The sequence below is a fragment of the Nansenia antarctica genome (assembly GCF_963989245.1).
Source record: "Nansenia antarctica genome assembly, chromosome: 19".
Lineage (NCBI taxonomy): Eukaryota > Metazoa > Chordata > Actinopteri > Argentiniformes > Microstomatidae > Nansenia > Nansenia antarctica.
This window is the reverse complement of record NC_137692.1, coordinates 18,909,244-18,925,264: the sequence shown is the minus strand read 5'-3', so window position 1 is coordinate 18,925,264 and position 16,021 is coordinate 18,909,244. Positions and strand designations below refer to the sequence as shown.

Sequence of the window (16,021 nt, the reverse complement as noted above, 5' to 3'; positions counted from 1 at the left end):
GCTTTACATACATTATTAAAATACAGCAAGAGGAGCATAGTAATATATGGCGGGAGATGTATTTTGGTCCAAGACCATTTTGTGATTTGTATGCAATTAGGAGTACTTTGAATTCAATTCTTGGAGAGACTGGTAGCCAGTGTAGGGATCTCAGGACTGGTGTAATGTGTTTAAACGTCTTCGTTTTTGTTAGGACCCTAGCAGCAGAGTTTTAGATGAGCTGCAGCTTAGATGAGTGTATCATATTTTAAACATATAAAGTACAATAATTATAAGAAGTTATGCACTACTGTAGTACATGTCTCATCTAATTTCAGTATATACTATCCTCCAGTAGTCTCTCCAAATATGCGGTCCTCCTGCAGGCTTCCTGTCATAAACATTCCTCCTGTGGAATTCTCCCAGTGTGGTCTGACGCGTAATCCTTCTAGAAGACCCAGTCATGATTGCCTGCCAGAGTCCCAATAAACTCTAATTCTCACCCTGTCGGTGAAAAGCTCACTGGATTAGCCAAAAAATGAATCATTGCGGTGTTTCTATAGCTGTTAGGGCCTCCACCAGCACAGTATGAAAATGATTAAAGCTCTCACACACACACGCACACATATTCGTTTTTGCCCCTTAGGGGGCCCGCTAGTTTGCCCCCTTTCCAGTGGTTCTACGCCTCTGTAAAAAACCAGACGAGGTAAAGAGGAATTCCTAAACACAAATATCACTTCAAATTAACAAAATTCAAAACTTTTGCACACCTATGTTTTGGGCTCCATTTCTAGCATATAGCACTTGTGGGGGCCACTTTCCCACATATACATATTTCTAGCTTGAGGGGGTATTTGAGGTAGCTAGCTAACCATCAACCCCGCAGCTTGCTGTTCATTATTTTGATAATAAATCTATGGCTATAACCCAGCCAGCCATCCCGGTGTTTGAAATGTAGTGAGATAGCAAGCTATCAAATCAATGTGTTAGCTAGCTAAAGCGGTGAGGAAGTAGCTTGCATGTTTCTGGGTAGCCAAACATGAAAAAGAATTGTGATAAGATTGTGGATCGTAATCTTGGTGCAACATCCAAAAAACTGAATGTGATCAACTATAAGGGGTGTGCTCAGGGAAGGAGGGGGATCTGGATTTTGTAAACTATAGACTATAGTTGAATAGCCCAGATAGGGAGAAAAAAAAGTAATCACACATGAATCAATATATTTTATTTTTACCGGCCTAATAACTTATCACAAACAATCATTAAAATATCTTGTATTTGAATACATTATTTATAACAACACATTTATATCATTACTCAAGAGCCCTATGCAGAAAACATCTAGATATGGGACATTTTCTTTCACACAAAACTTTCTGAGTAGTACAATTGTGACAGGACAGCAGCTGGTGAAAGTGGCAACAAGTCAGCCTAGTTAGTGTAGAGTAGTGGGGATTACTAACCGAATCCATTGCATTGCAATATTTTGGCTTGACTAGCGAGTGTGTCATTGACTTTCAACAACGTTTTTCAGAATAAAAGCCCAAACATTTTGATTGGTTGCCGACTTGTTCCCACTTTCACCAGCTGCTGTCACAATTGTGATATAGTGGAAGAGTGTAATCTGTGTAATAACTGGAGAAGCTCAGAGTTTCTGAGGAGCACTTGAATGTACCATAGGCACATGAAGATAACCAGTGTTAAAATATTAAACCATGTTTGATACTGTGAACACTGAACAGACAAAACCACGTTGATAAGTTATTTATGTCTTACTATCAGGTTGTCCTTTCATATGACTAAACTCAACCCTGTGTTACTGGCAAGTCGTGAGTTTAGAATGATAAGGTTCTATCTCCGTTTAGAATGATAAGGTTCTATCTCCGTTTAGGGTAGTTCAGAGATATTGAGCGTCAACGTTTTTACATTCCATTATGTTTTGTGAGATGGAACCTTTGTATTTGATTAATTACTAACAAACAAACAAAATCAATATTTAAAAAATAACACCACACAGGCATTAATAAACACCTAATGGATCAGATTATGTAAAAAACTCAATTTTGACCAAAAATTGAGATAGAACCTTATAATTCTAACGTCACGAAGTCAGAGATCAATGACTACCTAGTGAATGTCAGCCAGGCCATAAAAAAAGGGCAAGCCAAGAAAGGCACCAAAGAACCAAACAACAGTAAGATCAATTCTTCGATTGTTGTATTCTGTAAATCAAAGATCCAGCATGTAAATTCCGTCAGTCAAATGACAGAGAGGAAGCAGGTGAAATGGTAAAAACATTTGCGTGGATGTGATGTGCACACAACATTCACAACTGGTCAGAGGCTGGATTGGTCGGAGGCTGTTCAATGTTTTGCATTATCAATAGGACGAGTTCATATGTCCACATTCATTCATGACAATAGGGGATGTGTATCAGTGCTCTACATAATTGACAGAATAGGCCCACGTTGACACACCTCATTAGAATTTTTACTTTACATATTGATACATAGGTAAATGCCTGGAATATATCATATTCAATATTCCAGAACAGGGCTTCATTTATGTTTCAAGTTTGTTTTTGTTCAATCATAACAAATAAACAAGTATATTCTGTAAGTCTTTTTACACCAATAACATAATATAAGGACTGTGTTTTGTAATAAAAAAAAAGAACTAAATACTAGTGAGGCTGGTTATGACATCTAGGTCAAAACCAAGAAGTTTCAGTGTGGATAGACTTGATATTGGCAGGTTCCATCAGGGTGTTCACACACTCCTCCTCTCTCACACACACTCCTCCTCTCTCTGAATGAATCCGTCTCAGTGCAAAATAAATGTTTCTGCTGTGTTCCAAGTCCGTCATCCACGCTTCCTCAGGAAGCTTCCTCAAGTGTGCTTCTAAAGAGGCGAAACATTTACAACAATGCTGCAGATAGAAATGGAAAGTATAGATTGAGTCCGACAACTCATACCCATTCTACACAGTGCATTTCTATCTGAACACCCTCATTTCCATCTCGACACCCCCCCACATGGTGGCGCCCTTCTAAACAAGATCCCCCCTATCGCCACACAGAGGAGAGAGTTGCAGGACAGGGTAGAAGACGAGTGGTCATATCTCAAAAGTCTTTCCTCCACTCCTTCCTCATCACATTGGAGATTGGCGCACAGGGAGGAGGCCTCAGTTCGTCTCACCTGATGCATTGTGGGGGGAGGCGAGGAGAAAGGGGGAAGTGACTGATTTAAGGAAAGACTTTTGACACACCCCCTCAGCGCAGCGCCTGTTTCTGCCCCTCCTGGAGGAACGCCTGTCTCTCCATCAGCTTCCTGAACAGGCCCTGGCGGTTGCCCAGCAACTCGGCGTGCTGGCCACACTCTACCACCCTCCGTTGGTCGAGCACGGCCACTGCGTCTGCGTTCTGGATGGTCGAGAGGCGGTGGGCGATGATCAGAACGGTCCTCCCCACCATTAGACGCTCCAGAGCCTCCTGCACCAGGAACTCGTTCTCGGCATCCAGGGCACTGGGTAAGGAGTCATTGTTATAGGTTATTAGATAAGGAGTCATTGTTATAGGTTATTAGATAAGGAGTCATGGTTATAGGTTATTATACAACAGTTAGTTCCGACCAAGTAATTTGATTGGACAAGAGGCATTCCATGAGTGCTGATATACAGTATAACCGCACTGGGACCTTTAACTATATGTATCACTCCGCCGCACAGATGTTCTACTAAATGACCGTTAATTAGACTACATGTTTGTGTTCAGGTTACTAGGCAACAGTCCATTTGAAGTTCAGTTGCGGAACTATTTTTTGTTTATTTTTATGATTAAATAAACAAACAAATCATAATCTGTTGTCGGCCTCGTACCTACGACCGAATCACAGCCGTGCTGATATTCAGTATAACACACTGCCTCTCGTGTGATATTGCTTAATTATTAGATATCCATACATTTAGCTCCCTAAACGGTTTGAAGGATGAGGGAGTTATCTCACCTTGTAGCTTCGTCAAGTAGAAGGATCTTAGGGTTCTGAAAAAAAAAAAAAATATATATATAATATTGAATCCTACTGTACCCTGATGACTTGAAATTGACGTGTGAGTAGACAATTATATGGTAACGATCTTACCTTGAGTAGAGCTCTTGCAATAGCAATCCTCTGTTTCTGACCACCTGTTGGTTGAAGCGAAACATAGCATTACATCATGAGTTTACTTCAGAACTGAAAACCGACTTCTCTGTTTTAAGAAATGTATCTAGTTTTAGTAATGTTTGTAACTTTATTACGTTCAGTGAGAAGTTTGACATCATAACTAACATGATTTGCATGAAAAAAAAAATTGGAACGCAAATAATGTTACTATTCCACTATAAAGGCAAAGCACTCCCTTATCTCCGGAGGATGGGCTACAGACATTTGTCTTTATAGTCATATATAACATTATTATTATTATTATTATTATTATTATTATTATTATTATTATATATGTTACGGTACATGTGGGAATACGGTACATGTGGGAAAACTAGGGTTAGGATTAGGTGCTACGTCGACTTGGTACATGCTGGCATGTCTAACCCTAATCCTAATCCTAACCCTAACCCTACCGCTAACCTTAACCGTAGCACCCTAGCACCTAACCCTAACCCTAACCCTAGTTTTCCCACATGTACCGTCTTCCCACATGTACCGTAACATATAAATTCTATTCTATGCTATATAGCCTCCACTGATCTGTATGTAGGATTCCTAGTAATGGGATGAGGACAGTAGGAATGTTGTTTTCACCTGACAGCAGCACGCCCTTCTCTCCCACCACGGTGTCGAAGCCTCGGGGGAAGCCTTGGACAAAGTCGTAGGCGTTGGCGATCTGAGCAGCGTGGTGGATATCCTGGGTCGTCACGGGGGCGGAGTCAGCAGCTCCGTAGGCGATGTTCTCAGCTATGGAGCAGGAGAACAGCACGGGCTCCTAGGGAGGGAGGGAGAGGGGGGGGTAGGGGAGGAAGAGCAGAGAGAAAGGGGGTGAGAGAGAGATCCAACCACAGGTAGAGGGAGGACTATATATAGAGCAATACTGGATACCGAATTTGACCATTGAGGTTTCAACCAAACCCACTATAATGCGTTTACTTTGACACTACATATTTCTATGTAGCCAAGTTGAAGCCTCCAGATTCCAGAGCAACTTCATGTAGGATAAACCGTAACCTTCATGCAGCCAATAGTATGTGAACACTTACCTGACTGACAGTTCCAATGTGACTCCTCAGCCAATAAGGGTTCAGATCTCTCACATCCCACCCATCGATAGTGATGACACCTGTAGCAGAGAAGCAGAGAATATAGGACTTGTTAACTAGAGCCCAGTTCCATTTCTCCCAGACGAGTGCTTTCATTCACTACCCCCTAAAAGACGGAATGGACTGGTGTAAGATGATGGAATTGGAAAACTCCCTCAACCCCATTCTTCTACCAAGCCCAGTGCTTAAGTCTTTGAGGGAGAGTGAATAAGCACACACTTTAGAACAGACAAACGCAGGTTGGGGACTCATATCTATTCAAGATACTCATGGTCGCTGGGAAAAAGGCTATCATAAGGAAATGGGGTACGGAAGACCTACCTACTCAGGCCCAATGGGTAGACACAGTGGGGGAAATCCATGTTATGGAAAGACTGACTCACAGACTACGACTTTTAGGACCACAGATGGACAACAAATGGATGAAGTGGACTCTATGGCAATTGACACAGACTTGAGACATGACAGCAGTAGCTTTTTCTTTTCCTTTTAATGTTTGTCTTTTGGTTGTTTTTGTTGATGTTGAATTATTGTTCTTATTGTTGAATAAAAAGAAAATTGCAAAAAAAAAGAACAGACAAACGCACGCACGTGCGCCTCACAGGCACACACACACACGCGCGGTACTGACCTGCGTCTGGGTCGTAGAGGCGCAGCAGCAGAGACACCAGGGTAGACTTCCCCGAGCCGCTGGGTCCCACCACGGCCATGACGGAGCCCGCCGGCACGGTCAGACTCAGGTCCTGGAAGATGGGGGCGTCTTTACGGGTCGGGTACGAAAACGTGACGTTCCTGAACACCAGTTGTCCCTTGAGCTGCTCTGGACTCAGGACTTTACCCTCTAAAGAGACATGGGAGAGAGACAGACATCAGTACTACACCCACTACACAGAGACATAGGGGGGAACACGCACACGTAGATATCAGTACTACACCCGCTACAGCAGCGGTTCCCAACCTTTTTGGACTCAAGGCCCACTTAAAAATCTCTAAAGTATTCGCGGCCCACACAGGCATTTTACGCACGCATACGTTTTTTTTGTGTCTCATCATTTTTCTCTTATTCTTATTGGATATTTCATATGCATCATCATACAGTCATCATACATACAGTGCAGTAGGCCTAGTAGTAGCACACTGATGATGCATTTTTGAAGGTTTGAAAGAAAAAAAGACAGTACCATGCATGTATTTTTTTAAATTAAAACGTTTTTGTAAAAAAAGAACTATTATAAAAAAGTATTTTGCCCATGATTTGGCGGCCTACTTGCAGTACTCTCGCAGACCACCAGAGGGCCTCGAGTCATAGGTTGGGAATCGCTGCTCTACAAAGAAACATGGGGAAGGAAATAAAAGTAGGACATCCATGTGCAGGTGCAGAAGGTTACCACACCCTGAGGGCAAACGGTGCAATGGAACCAAAACATAAAGAACAGTGTTTTGCGCAATGCTTTGTCTGTATGGCCTGCAGTGGAGAGGTGTGGATGAACAATGCAGTTTGGAAAGGAGGGGTGTGGTGGCAGTGAGGTTGTGGAAATTTGGCTACTGGTCTTGAAAGGGGAGGGGTGGGGTGGGGTAATAGGCTGGACAATGCAGTTGAGAGGAGGGTGGCGTGTCTGATCTAGAGAAGAGGGATGGGGGTGTGGTTACTGACCATTGAGGGGAAACTCCGGTTTCCTGTCCAGTAACTCCCAGAGGCGCGTCCCGGCACCAAAACCCTTCATCAGCTCAGAGTAGAACGAACTCATACCTGGGGTAGAGATTACATACTGTTACATACTGTTATACACAGTATACACTACTAACACACTTCTACAGTGGCATACTACTACTACTACTGCTACTGCTACTACTGCTGCTACTGCTGCTATTGCTATTGCTACTACCAGGGCCGCCGTATGCCTAGCCGAGGCCCGGGACAAGACATGATCTCGCGAGGGCAAAGGAAATAATAATTAATCATCTGCTTGCGAATGGGAATAATTAGTCATCTGCTTGCTGTAGTCTATTCTTAAATGGTTTGTCAATAAACCAAAAAAGAAAAAAACGCTCTATGGATAGCATTGCCAGGAACGTTAAACCTCTCAGGATTCAAGGATTCAGGATTCAAGATTCAAGACAATAAAGCAATCTTGAATCTTGAATCCTGTGACATCGTGGAGCGCAAGTTTCAGTTTACTGAAAGCATGCTCGCCTCCGGCCACTGTCACAGGTAGAGTGACGAAACTGCACAACAGGACGCACAGGTCTACAAAAATGCTCTGCAGTTCCATATTGTAGATGGCATTCAAAAGGTCCAAAGGTCAGAGACCATCTTTAAAGGACCGCACTGTAAACCCTATTTACATGGTGGTGATTTGATGTTCAAGTGACTGTGAGAGATCATTTGTGTATTTGGCTGAGAGCTTTGCGCACAACGCACTGATATCGTCCCTTGACATATTTCGAAATTTCCAGAGAAATATGCGAGGGCAAAGGCGAGGTCGGCGAGCTTGGTTACTACTATTGCTAGTGCTACTACTAGAGCTGCTCAAAGTACAACCAACACCTGGGAAATGAATAACAGTATTCACAGAGTGAATAACAGAGTGTTAAAGGGATACTACTAACACTGTTTAAATTAAAACCATACTTCTATACAAATACAAGCTGTCATTGTATACTTCTTGTGTTGCTTAGACTACAGCAGTTCAGCTGAGCTAGGTGACAGAGAGAGTCCGTCCCTTGCATGAAACCTTATTACAACAACAGAATATCAGAATGATTATTTTGTTCATGATTAACTAAGCTGTGATACGTATGATTCAAGCTGTGTAAACAGTCTTGTTACGAATGCCTCTTTCTATGCAGGAAGAGTGTGGACGCTCCATCATTGAGAATGTGGAAGAGGGGGCTCTTGGAATGTATTGGTCTGGAAAGATTAACCTACATTATTAAAGGCAAGCGGAAAGACTTTGACAAGCTGTGGGAACCATACATGAAGAACATGTAGGATAGAATACCTTATACAAAGTGGAGGAAAGTTTTGTTTTTGTATTGTTTTTTATTCAATCCAAAATTGATGCAAGTTGTGTGTGTCTATGTTTGTGAACTTTGTTATTGTATCTTTCTCTTTCTTTGTCTTTTGTTGTTTTGTCTTTGATGTTGGTATATAAAAATGCTAATAAAAATATTGTGGGAAAAAACCCAAATGCCTCTGTCGTGCAGGCCGGAGGTCCCTCTCACCTGCGATGCTGATGCCCACCCAGAAGGCGTACATGAGGAAGGAGGACAGCTCTCCTACGGTCATGTGTTCACTGGCCATCAGCAGACCTCCTTTATACAGCACTGACAGGATGATGATGTTTCCACTCAGACCAGTCTGACACACACACACACACACACACACACACACACACACACACACACACACGTCAGAAGCCATCCATAGTAATCCCTGTACAAAATCATGTTACACTAATAAGAACCCCAGGGCCCCATAGAACTCCACAGGTGGTAAAGCAGAAGCGTCTCTCTGCCACAGAGGAGATCACACAACCCTGTGGTTTCACATCTTTCGCCATAGCCAGGAGGGACGAGGATATTTACACACAATTTTGTTTGAGAAAAAAGTCAACTGATCTTCATTCAAGAAAATGTCACCACACCGAGGAGGATGAGGACATAATATACTGTGCATACACTGAACTGGATTGAGAAATGTTTGTCTTTGAATGGCTTTCAACATGTCTCTCTTTTCTTTCGAAAACTTTTTCAGACCATTTCAATTTCAGCAGTTAACTGTGTCGTCATGACCGTATGGGGGGAATGGACACAGATGATTTAAGACACAGACACAGATGATTAAGCCTGCTCCTGGATTAAAATCTTAGATCTTGAACATCCAGGAACAGGCTTAATCTAGGTCCGAGAAACCCCTTTCAGTGTAAAATCGAGTGCTCACCGCTCCAAAGAAACCTGCCCTCAGGACTGCTTCCTTCTTGGCCAGGCTGAGGACGTAGTCGGTCTTCTCCACGTACTTCTCCACCTCCGTCAACTCCTTACCGAACGCTCGCACCGTCCGTAGGTTGCTGATCCGCTCCTCTGCCAACTAACACAGGGCAGAAGAAACTCATCGTATCATCGGTCTCATTCCTGGAATGGAATGGAATATTCTTTTTCCCATGGAAGGGTTTCAACCAGAAATGTCCAGGGTTCAAGGGTACTTTATTTGTCACATGCACAGAAATACAAAGTAAAACATGAACGTGAAATGAAATAGGACTTAGACACGCAACACTGTCCACTGTGCCAGAAAAGAAAGAGACAATAGTAACAATAAAAGACACAGGACATAAGGGACATAAAGTGCTGAACATAAAGTGCTGTGCAAGTAGCAATAGCGTCCTGCGCTATAAAAAGATCATTTTAAAAAAGGCAAGGGAACCAATATAAAAACCAGTTAATAATCAGTTGACATGACACGTTTTTGACAGTGTATGTTCAGCAGTGACGTCCCATTACAGCGGGCCTGCTCTTACCTGTGTAGCCTCCGCCAGGGAGTCCTGTGTGCGTTTGGAGATGGAGCGCAGGTACCTCCCGTACACCACCGCCAGCCCAGCCATAGGAGGCACGATCATCAACACAAAGGTCGCTAGACTGGGAGACACATAGAACTGGGGGGAGGGAGGAGAGGGGAGGGAAGGGAGGGGGGGGGGAGAAATGAAGAGGGAAAAAGGGAGAGAGGGAGGGGGGGGGAGGGTATGAACGAGTTCTCAGGAAACATGAGTAGTGTCAGCAATACAGATGAGGTCTTTCTGTACGCTCCATTACTTTCACATAATGGCTCTGTCTCTGTCTCGCAACCCAAGACCGGGTGGATTAGTGAACACGTTCATGTTGACCGTTTATCGTCAGGTTTTCGGTGATCGTCTTAATGAAGGCCAACTTTGACGTGTTGGTCCGATCAGACCTTTCATGCATTTGGCGCAAGTTTCTGGGAAAGAGACTAGGCATGATGAAATATGTTGGAAAGTACATCCTGGTGTCTTCCAGTCACTAATTACCAGGAAGTGATTATATATATTTGAATTTCCTTGTGGTGAAAGGAAGGCCTTCTGTCCAACCAGTTAGTCAACAAAGAGGTACAGGTATGCAGGTATGCATTTTATAGAAGCAGGAACAATGGACTGGTAATAGACTAGAAAGAGGAACGTCCCTGGGCCTGAGTGGGAGGTGAAAATAACTTTCTCCTCCTCCAAACTTTCTCTTCCTCCAAACTACTATATCTGAGTACAGTGCAATTTCCCATGTGACATATTTCCCAATAAGAATATTACAAATATAGATTAGTTGATTGAGTAATTGATCAGTTGTCTTGTTCTCACCATCATGCTGACCCCGGCAGCAGCTTGGGCGACAGAACGGAGCCCGTCTGAGAGGTTGTCCGTGATGGAGCGTCCGATGAGAGCCGTGTCGGAAGACAGCCGGTTGATGAGCTCGCCGGTACGGGTCTTATCAAAGAAGCCCACCTCCTGCATCAGGATGGAGGAGAACAGGGAGGCGCGGAGGTTCCTCACAATCTGCTGCCCTGCAAGACAACAATAATTAGTTTCTCTGAAGGTGCCTTAAGGCCAATGCACACGGCCCCGATTTTGTCGCACCGCAGAATTCAATTCCATTGTTTTGAATGAGACAATGCACACAGCGTGCGATGCGATATTATCGCACGACAACATTCGATTCTCCATTCACACCAATTGAAATAATTCAAAGAATTGAGAATCGAATGTTGTCGTGCGACAAAATCGCACGCCGTGTGCATTGGCCTTTAGTGGAAACAGTTCACTTTTCATGTCGATTTCTGGGCTAAAGGCCATTCCAGCAAGCTCAGAGATAGAAACACACACTGTGACGTGGAGACGTGAAGTTGGTTTATTTCACTTCCCTGAATAGCCGTCACAAAACCTACAATTTCAGTTAGGGGACATTCCAGAATGATGACAAAGAGACGACAACAACAACAACAAAATGCAATCTTGCCAGTTCCAGGCTACCGACCAGGGCTGGCCTGCCTCTCACCAGAGATCTGCATGAGGTAGATGCGTGCAGCGTTGGCAGCGCCCCCGCAGAGGAACACCCAAGACAGCATGAGGCAGAGGGAGGAGAGCGAGGCAGAGATGTCCTCCGTGCTGCTGGCGTAGATGGTGTCGATGACACGGCCCAGGAAGAACGGAGCGGACATGGTGACGGCACTGGACACCATCAGGAACCCCACCGCCGCTGGCGAGGGAAGTAAACACAGAGATATCTTATAGCCTTATGACTGGCGTGGTTCTAACACGGGTCACCCGCACGGAAGACCCAAGTGTCTACCATTAGACCAAAAACACTTTTGTTTTTAGGTCTGGGGGTGACACTAAATGTTTTACATGTCCCAAGCAGGGCTACCCCATCGAGAGAGCATGATTTCAAATCAACTCCGCTACACATACAGTATAGGTTACATTGAGAAGAATGCAGAGCTTATAAAATAGGCCTATGTCTATTTATAATCATGCTTTTTTGATAAAAAAGAGAAAGAAAGAGGGTTAGAGACAGATTGAACTGTCATGACACTAAATAAAGACGAAATACACTGTTAGATCAGGTCACACTCTCGACACAACTGACCTGTTGTCGATCACTCATAACATTATTTGTGTGTCATGGTCACGTGACATTTGTGTCATTTGTGTCAAGTTGTCCCATGTATTCATTAATCCTATATCAGCACTCCTTAGTCTGAGACACTTTATGAATACGGGGTAGGTTATAGACTAGTAGCAGTAGGCTATAATATTGTGCAGTATATAGTACAGCGAGAATGACTGGAGTTGACATTATGGGGCAGTAGGTAGGCAGAGTAGAGATTAGAGAGACCAGCCAGCAATCGGTAAGTAGTTGATTCAACCCCACCCTAGGAGGGAGCCGGATGTGTGCATGGGAGTCATGATATGGAGTCATGATATGGAGTCATGATATCGCCGACTTTGACTGACCACCCTGTGCACAGAGCTCAAGTTTATTATTGATTGACAAATAAAACATTGTGATTGTTTGTTTATGACCTACCTGATAGCCGCCAGCGCTCCGGGTGGCCCAGCTGTAGTAACCTCTTAGCATCTTCAAAGGGGATCTTGGTGGGTTCTTGGGTAGTAGTGTGAGTGTCTGCTGCTGAATGCGGGGGGTCTTTCACCTCTGCATCTCTGTCAACTGCTGGCTGTTTTGAATTGATGGAGGAGCTATAACAGGCAACAGTGTGAGTGGATGTCCATGAAGAGCTGTTGATCAACAAGTGCCTTGGAGGAGGTAGGGTGGTGAACTGTCCAAGTAGAGAACATGATGGCTTGAGAGAAGAAAAGGTGTAAACCCTCCTCGGTGATGGTTCACACCGTTTCCCAGTAGTTGAGGGGTGCTGTAGCTCTGTTGGTGGTGCGGGTGCTGTCTTTCGTTGTCCTTGTCCTGGCCTAAACGTCTGGTGGTATTCTAACCACGACCATCTGTGTGCCCCCCAGGTTTGAACAATCTTGCGTTTCCAAAGATTTCCCCCTCCTCCTCCTCCGGTGCATCTTTGCAACATTTGCAACAGCAGCAGTCTCATTCTTCTAGCTCAGAAGAACATCAGATCAGGGAGCCACATGAAAAGCCAAATAAATCTTTAAAGACAAAGCGATCTAAGCGAACATTGACCAACCCAATATGATCAAAACATAACTCCTAGGAGTTCCTGCTATACAGACAAGTGTAAATAAACAAACCTCACAAATGACAAATTAAATTCCATTAAATTCTGCTTTCTGCTCCACTTCTTCATCCTTCTTGTCTAGACAACACTAAAGACATGGGGATCAAGATAGATCAGCTACATTGGTGTGGTTGACGGTTATTCAACATGATTATCTGTTGGTGACAGTGTCACTCTTGTCTTGTGAGACGCTCCTTGTTGCGCCAAGTTGTCTTATCCCGGTGCGACAGACGCACTGTCACTGTCACTGTCACAACAATCTGTCGCTCGATCGATAAGAGCATGCTCTATGTCCATGCATGCAATCTACTAGGCAACAAGACAAACCAAGCCCACCAAGAGTCAGAAATACACTGTATTTAGATACATACAATGCAATGTCCATGCATGCATGTCCAACACAATCTACTAGGCAACAAGACAAACCAAGCCCTACAAGAGTCAGAAATTACACAGACCCACAGTCAGAAATACATAGGGAAAGAAAGAGAAAAGGTGACCTCGGTGAACTATTATACAGCGATCATAGGTGCGTCTATCATTGAAGTGTCCGTCTGGGACATTATAATGGCCGCATGACGTAAGCAAACTTTAGACAAGACATAACTAACCGAATTGGAATCATCGATTGATGTCATGCGATATGGAGGAACAAGTCTGTCAAAATTAACAATAAATATATAGATACATAAATGAATGTATGAACAAATAAATGAATGAAGAATGTGGAAAACAAAGAATGAATGCGTAAAAGAATAAATAAATATAGAAATGTATTTCCTTATACTGTGTGTATTCATTAATTTATGTATTCATACATTCATTTATTTATCTATATATTTATTGTTAATTTTGACAGACTTGGGGTCCGTTTCACTAACGGTGGCTTAATATAGCGGCGCTATAATTAAATGCGGCGCTCAGGGACCTCGAGATTGGTATTCAAGCCTCAGGTGATTCCTCGAATGAGGATCAGCCTTGTGTCATCAGTGTTCACAGAAGACAGGCTTACAAATCTTCGATATGGGCGCGTGCACGCAGACATAAAAAGCCCTGAAGTGTCGATCTGTCGAAATGAAGATACTCCACTCTGCAGGGGTACTACATTTGCGCAGCATTCCGAATTATTGATTTTTATGAAGACGGAAAAATAAGATGTAAAATAGTGCAATACTGCCGCAATTAACAAGGCGAGGGAAATGGTTTGGCAAGAAATTGCTGACCGATTAAATGCGTAGGTCATACTAGCCCCAGTTATTGTTATATGTTCATATTTTAATAAATGAATATTGCTACTGTGGTGATATCCGCAGCAGGCTACAAACCATCATATCGCCACAATGGCGTAGTGGTATTGACTGCTGCCATAGGATTTATTCGACATTTTATATCAGTGGTTCGAATCCCTCTTCAGGCGCACTTTTTACTGCATTTCGTTGTCTGAATCTAATCTAAAATCTCATCTAAAAAAGTATTGTAGGCTATAAAATTATGGTGCAGGCTAATTTACAAGAACTGACACGATTACAATGGTGTTTGAAACCTTTGCATGAAATCTTCAGTTAAATGTAAAAAAAAAAAAAATGAATGACTTAGTCAAGTCTCGAACTCTCAACCTTTGGAACTCGAGTCCAGAGCCTTAACCACTACGCTAGCTAGACCGCTGTCATGACAGCAATGCAAGTTGAGACAATTACTTCTTTTTTTTTTTTACACTCTTTTCTTTATCTATCTATCACACTTTCAAAATATCAAGTTATCTATCACACAATCAAACTATCTATCGATCGATCACACTTTCAAAATATCAAATTATCTATCTATCACACAGTCAAACTATCTAATCTATCTATCTCATGTGAAGTGGGAACTAATATTTCCTAAAAGACACATGAGGAACTTTCGTTCAGGGTTTAGTTTCCGCCTGTGAGCCTTTTTTGACGCACGGATGACTATAGCCTGTGTTTTAGCCTGGTCGGGACCAGGCTAATTATATCTGACTCAGAAGGAGCTCAACCAAGCAGCGAATTATTTGAGCCACATTGATGGCACCGAACGCAAGCTAACATTTTCGAGGCTTAAAACTTTATCGAGGCTTAGACCTTTATCGAGCTTCATGGAATAGGGCCTTGGTCCTCAGTTTGCAGCTAAAAAAAAAAAAATATATATATTTGATGTCCTACTGAAAAGTACACTACTATTAAGGATATTAATTAATGTGTTGAATTAATTGGGGAAAAGTATTTTGGTTTTCATCCCTCCCTGGCTTTTCTCACTGTAACTAAGCGAAACAGAAATAAATTACATTATTTATTATGTGTATTTTCTCCCATTGCATCTAAGGCCAACTTGTTGTATAGTCGATTATTTCTTACATTTATATACACTGATCTAAGTGTCATTATCCTGCTATAATAACCGATATTTTAAAAAGACAGTTTTATTTTGTTCTCTCTCTCTCCCTCTCTCTCTCTCTCTCTCTCTCTCTCTCTCTCTCTCTCTCTCTCTCTCTCTCTCTCTCTCTCTCTCTCTCTCTCTCTCTCTCGCGCTCGATCGCTTGCTCGGTACTCAATTACTTCTGTCTGGATTGGGGGCAAAGGCAAAAGGTGGAAGTTCGTCTGTCTGAAAACAGACCGACACGTGTGGCAGGGGGAACTGTAAGTAATGTATCAATATTCATCAAACGATTAGTGTTTAAACAGTAATTACTTATGGTAGTTCAGTTCTGTATATTGTCAAATGCATTGCGGAACACATAGCTAATCTAGCAGTTAACAAGGTTCCTTCCTCATCCAGCCAGCGAGCCAGCATGGTCAATCTACTATTCGTGACGTTAGAATTATAAGGTTCCATCTCCATTTTTGTCAAAATTGAGTTTTTTTTTTACATAATCTGATCCATTAGGTGTTTATTAATGCCTGTATGGTGTTATTTTGACATTTTTGAGTTAGAAATTCATAAAATA

At 42.8% G+C, this 16,021-nt stretch overlaps 1 protein-coding gene across 1 annotated transcript; it reads right to left on the bottom strand.

Annotated features, from left to right (window-relative positions):
* Nucleotides 1-3,251: 3,251 nt before the first annotated feature.
* abcb10 (ATP-binding cassette, sub-family B (MDR/TAP), member 10) lies at nucleotides 3,252-13,340 on the bottom strand (the record flags this gene model as incomplete). The annotated part of the gene is made up of 14 exons (XM_080549022.1): nucleotides 3,252-3,504; nucleotides 3,985-4,019; nucleotides 4,120-4,163; nucleotides 4,780-4,960; nucleotides 5,232-5,311; nucleotides 5,923-6,132; nucleotides 6,946-7,041; nucleotides 8,517-8,652; nucleotides 9,235-9,381; nucleotides 9,812-9,946; nucleotides 10,658-10,860; nucleotides 11,352-11,552; nucleotides 12,384-12,553; nucleotides 13,231-13,340. The coding sequence occupies 14 exons, from the start codon at nucleotides 13,338-13,340 to the stop codon at nucleotides 3,252-3,254; spliced, it is 2,001 nt and encodes a 666-aa protein (XP_080405148.1).
* Between the last annotated feature and the right edge of the window lie 2,681 nt (nucleotides 13,341-16,021).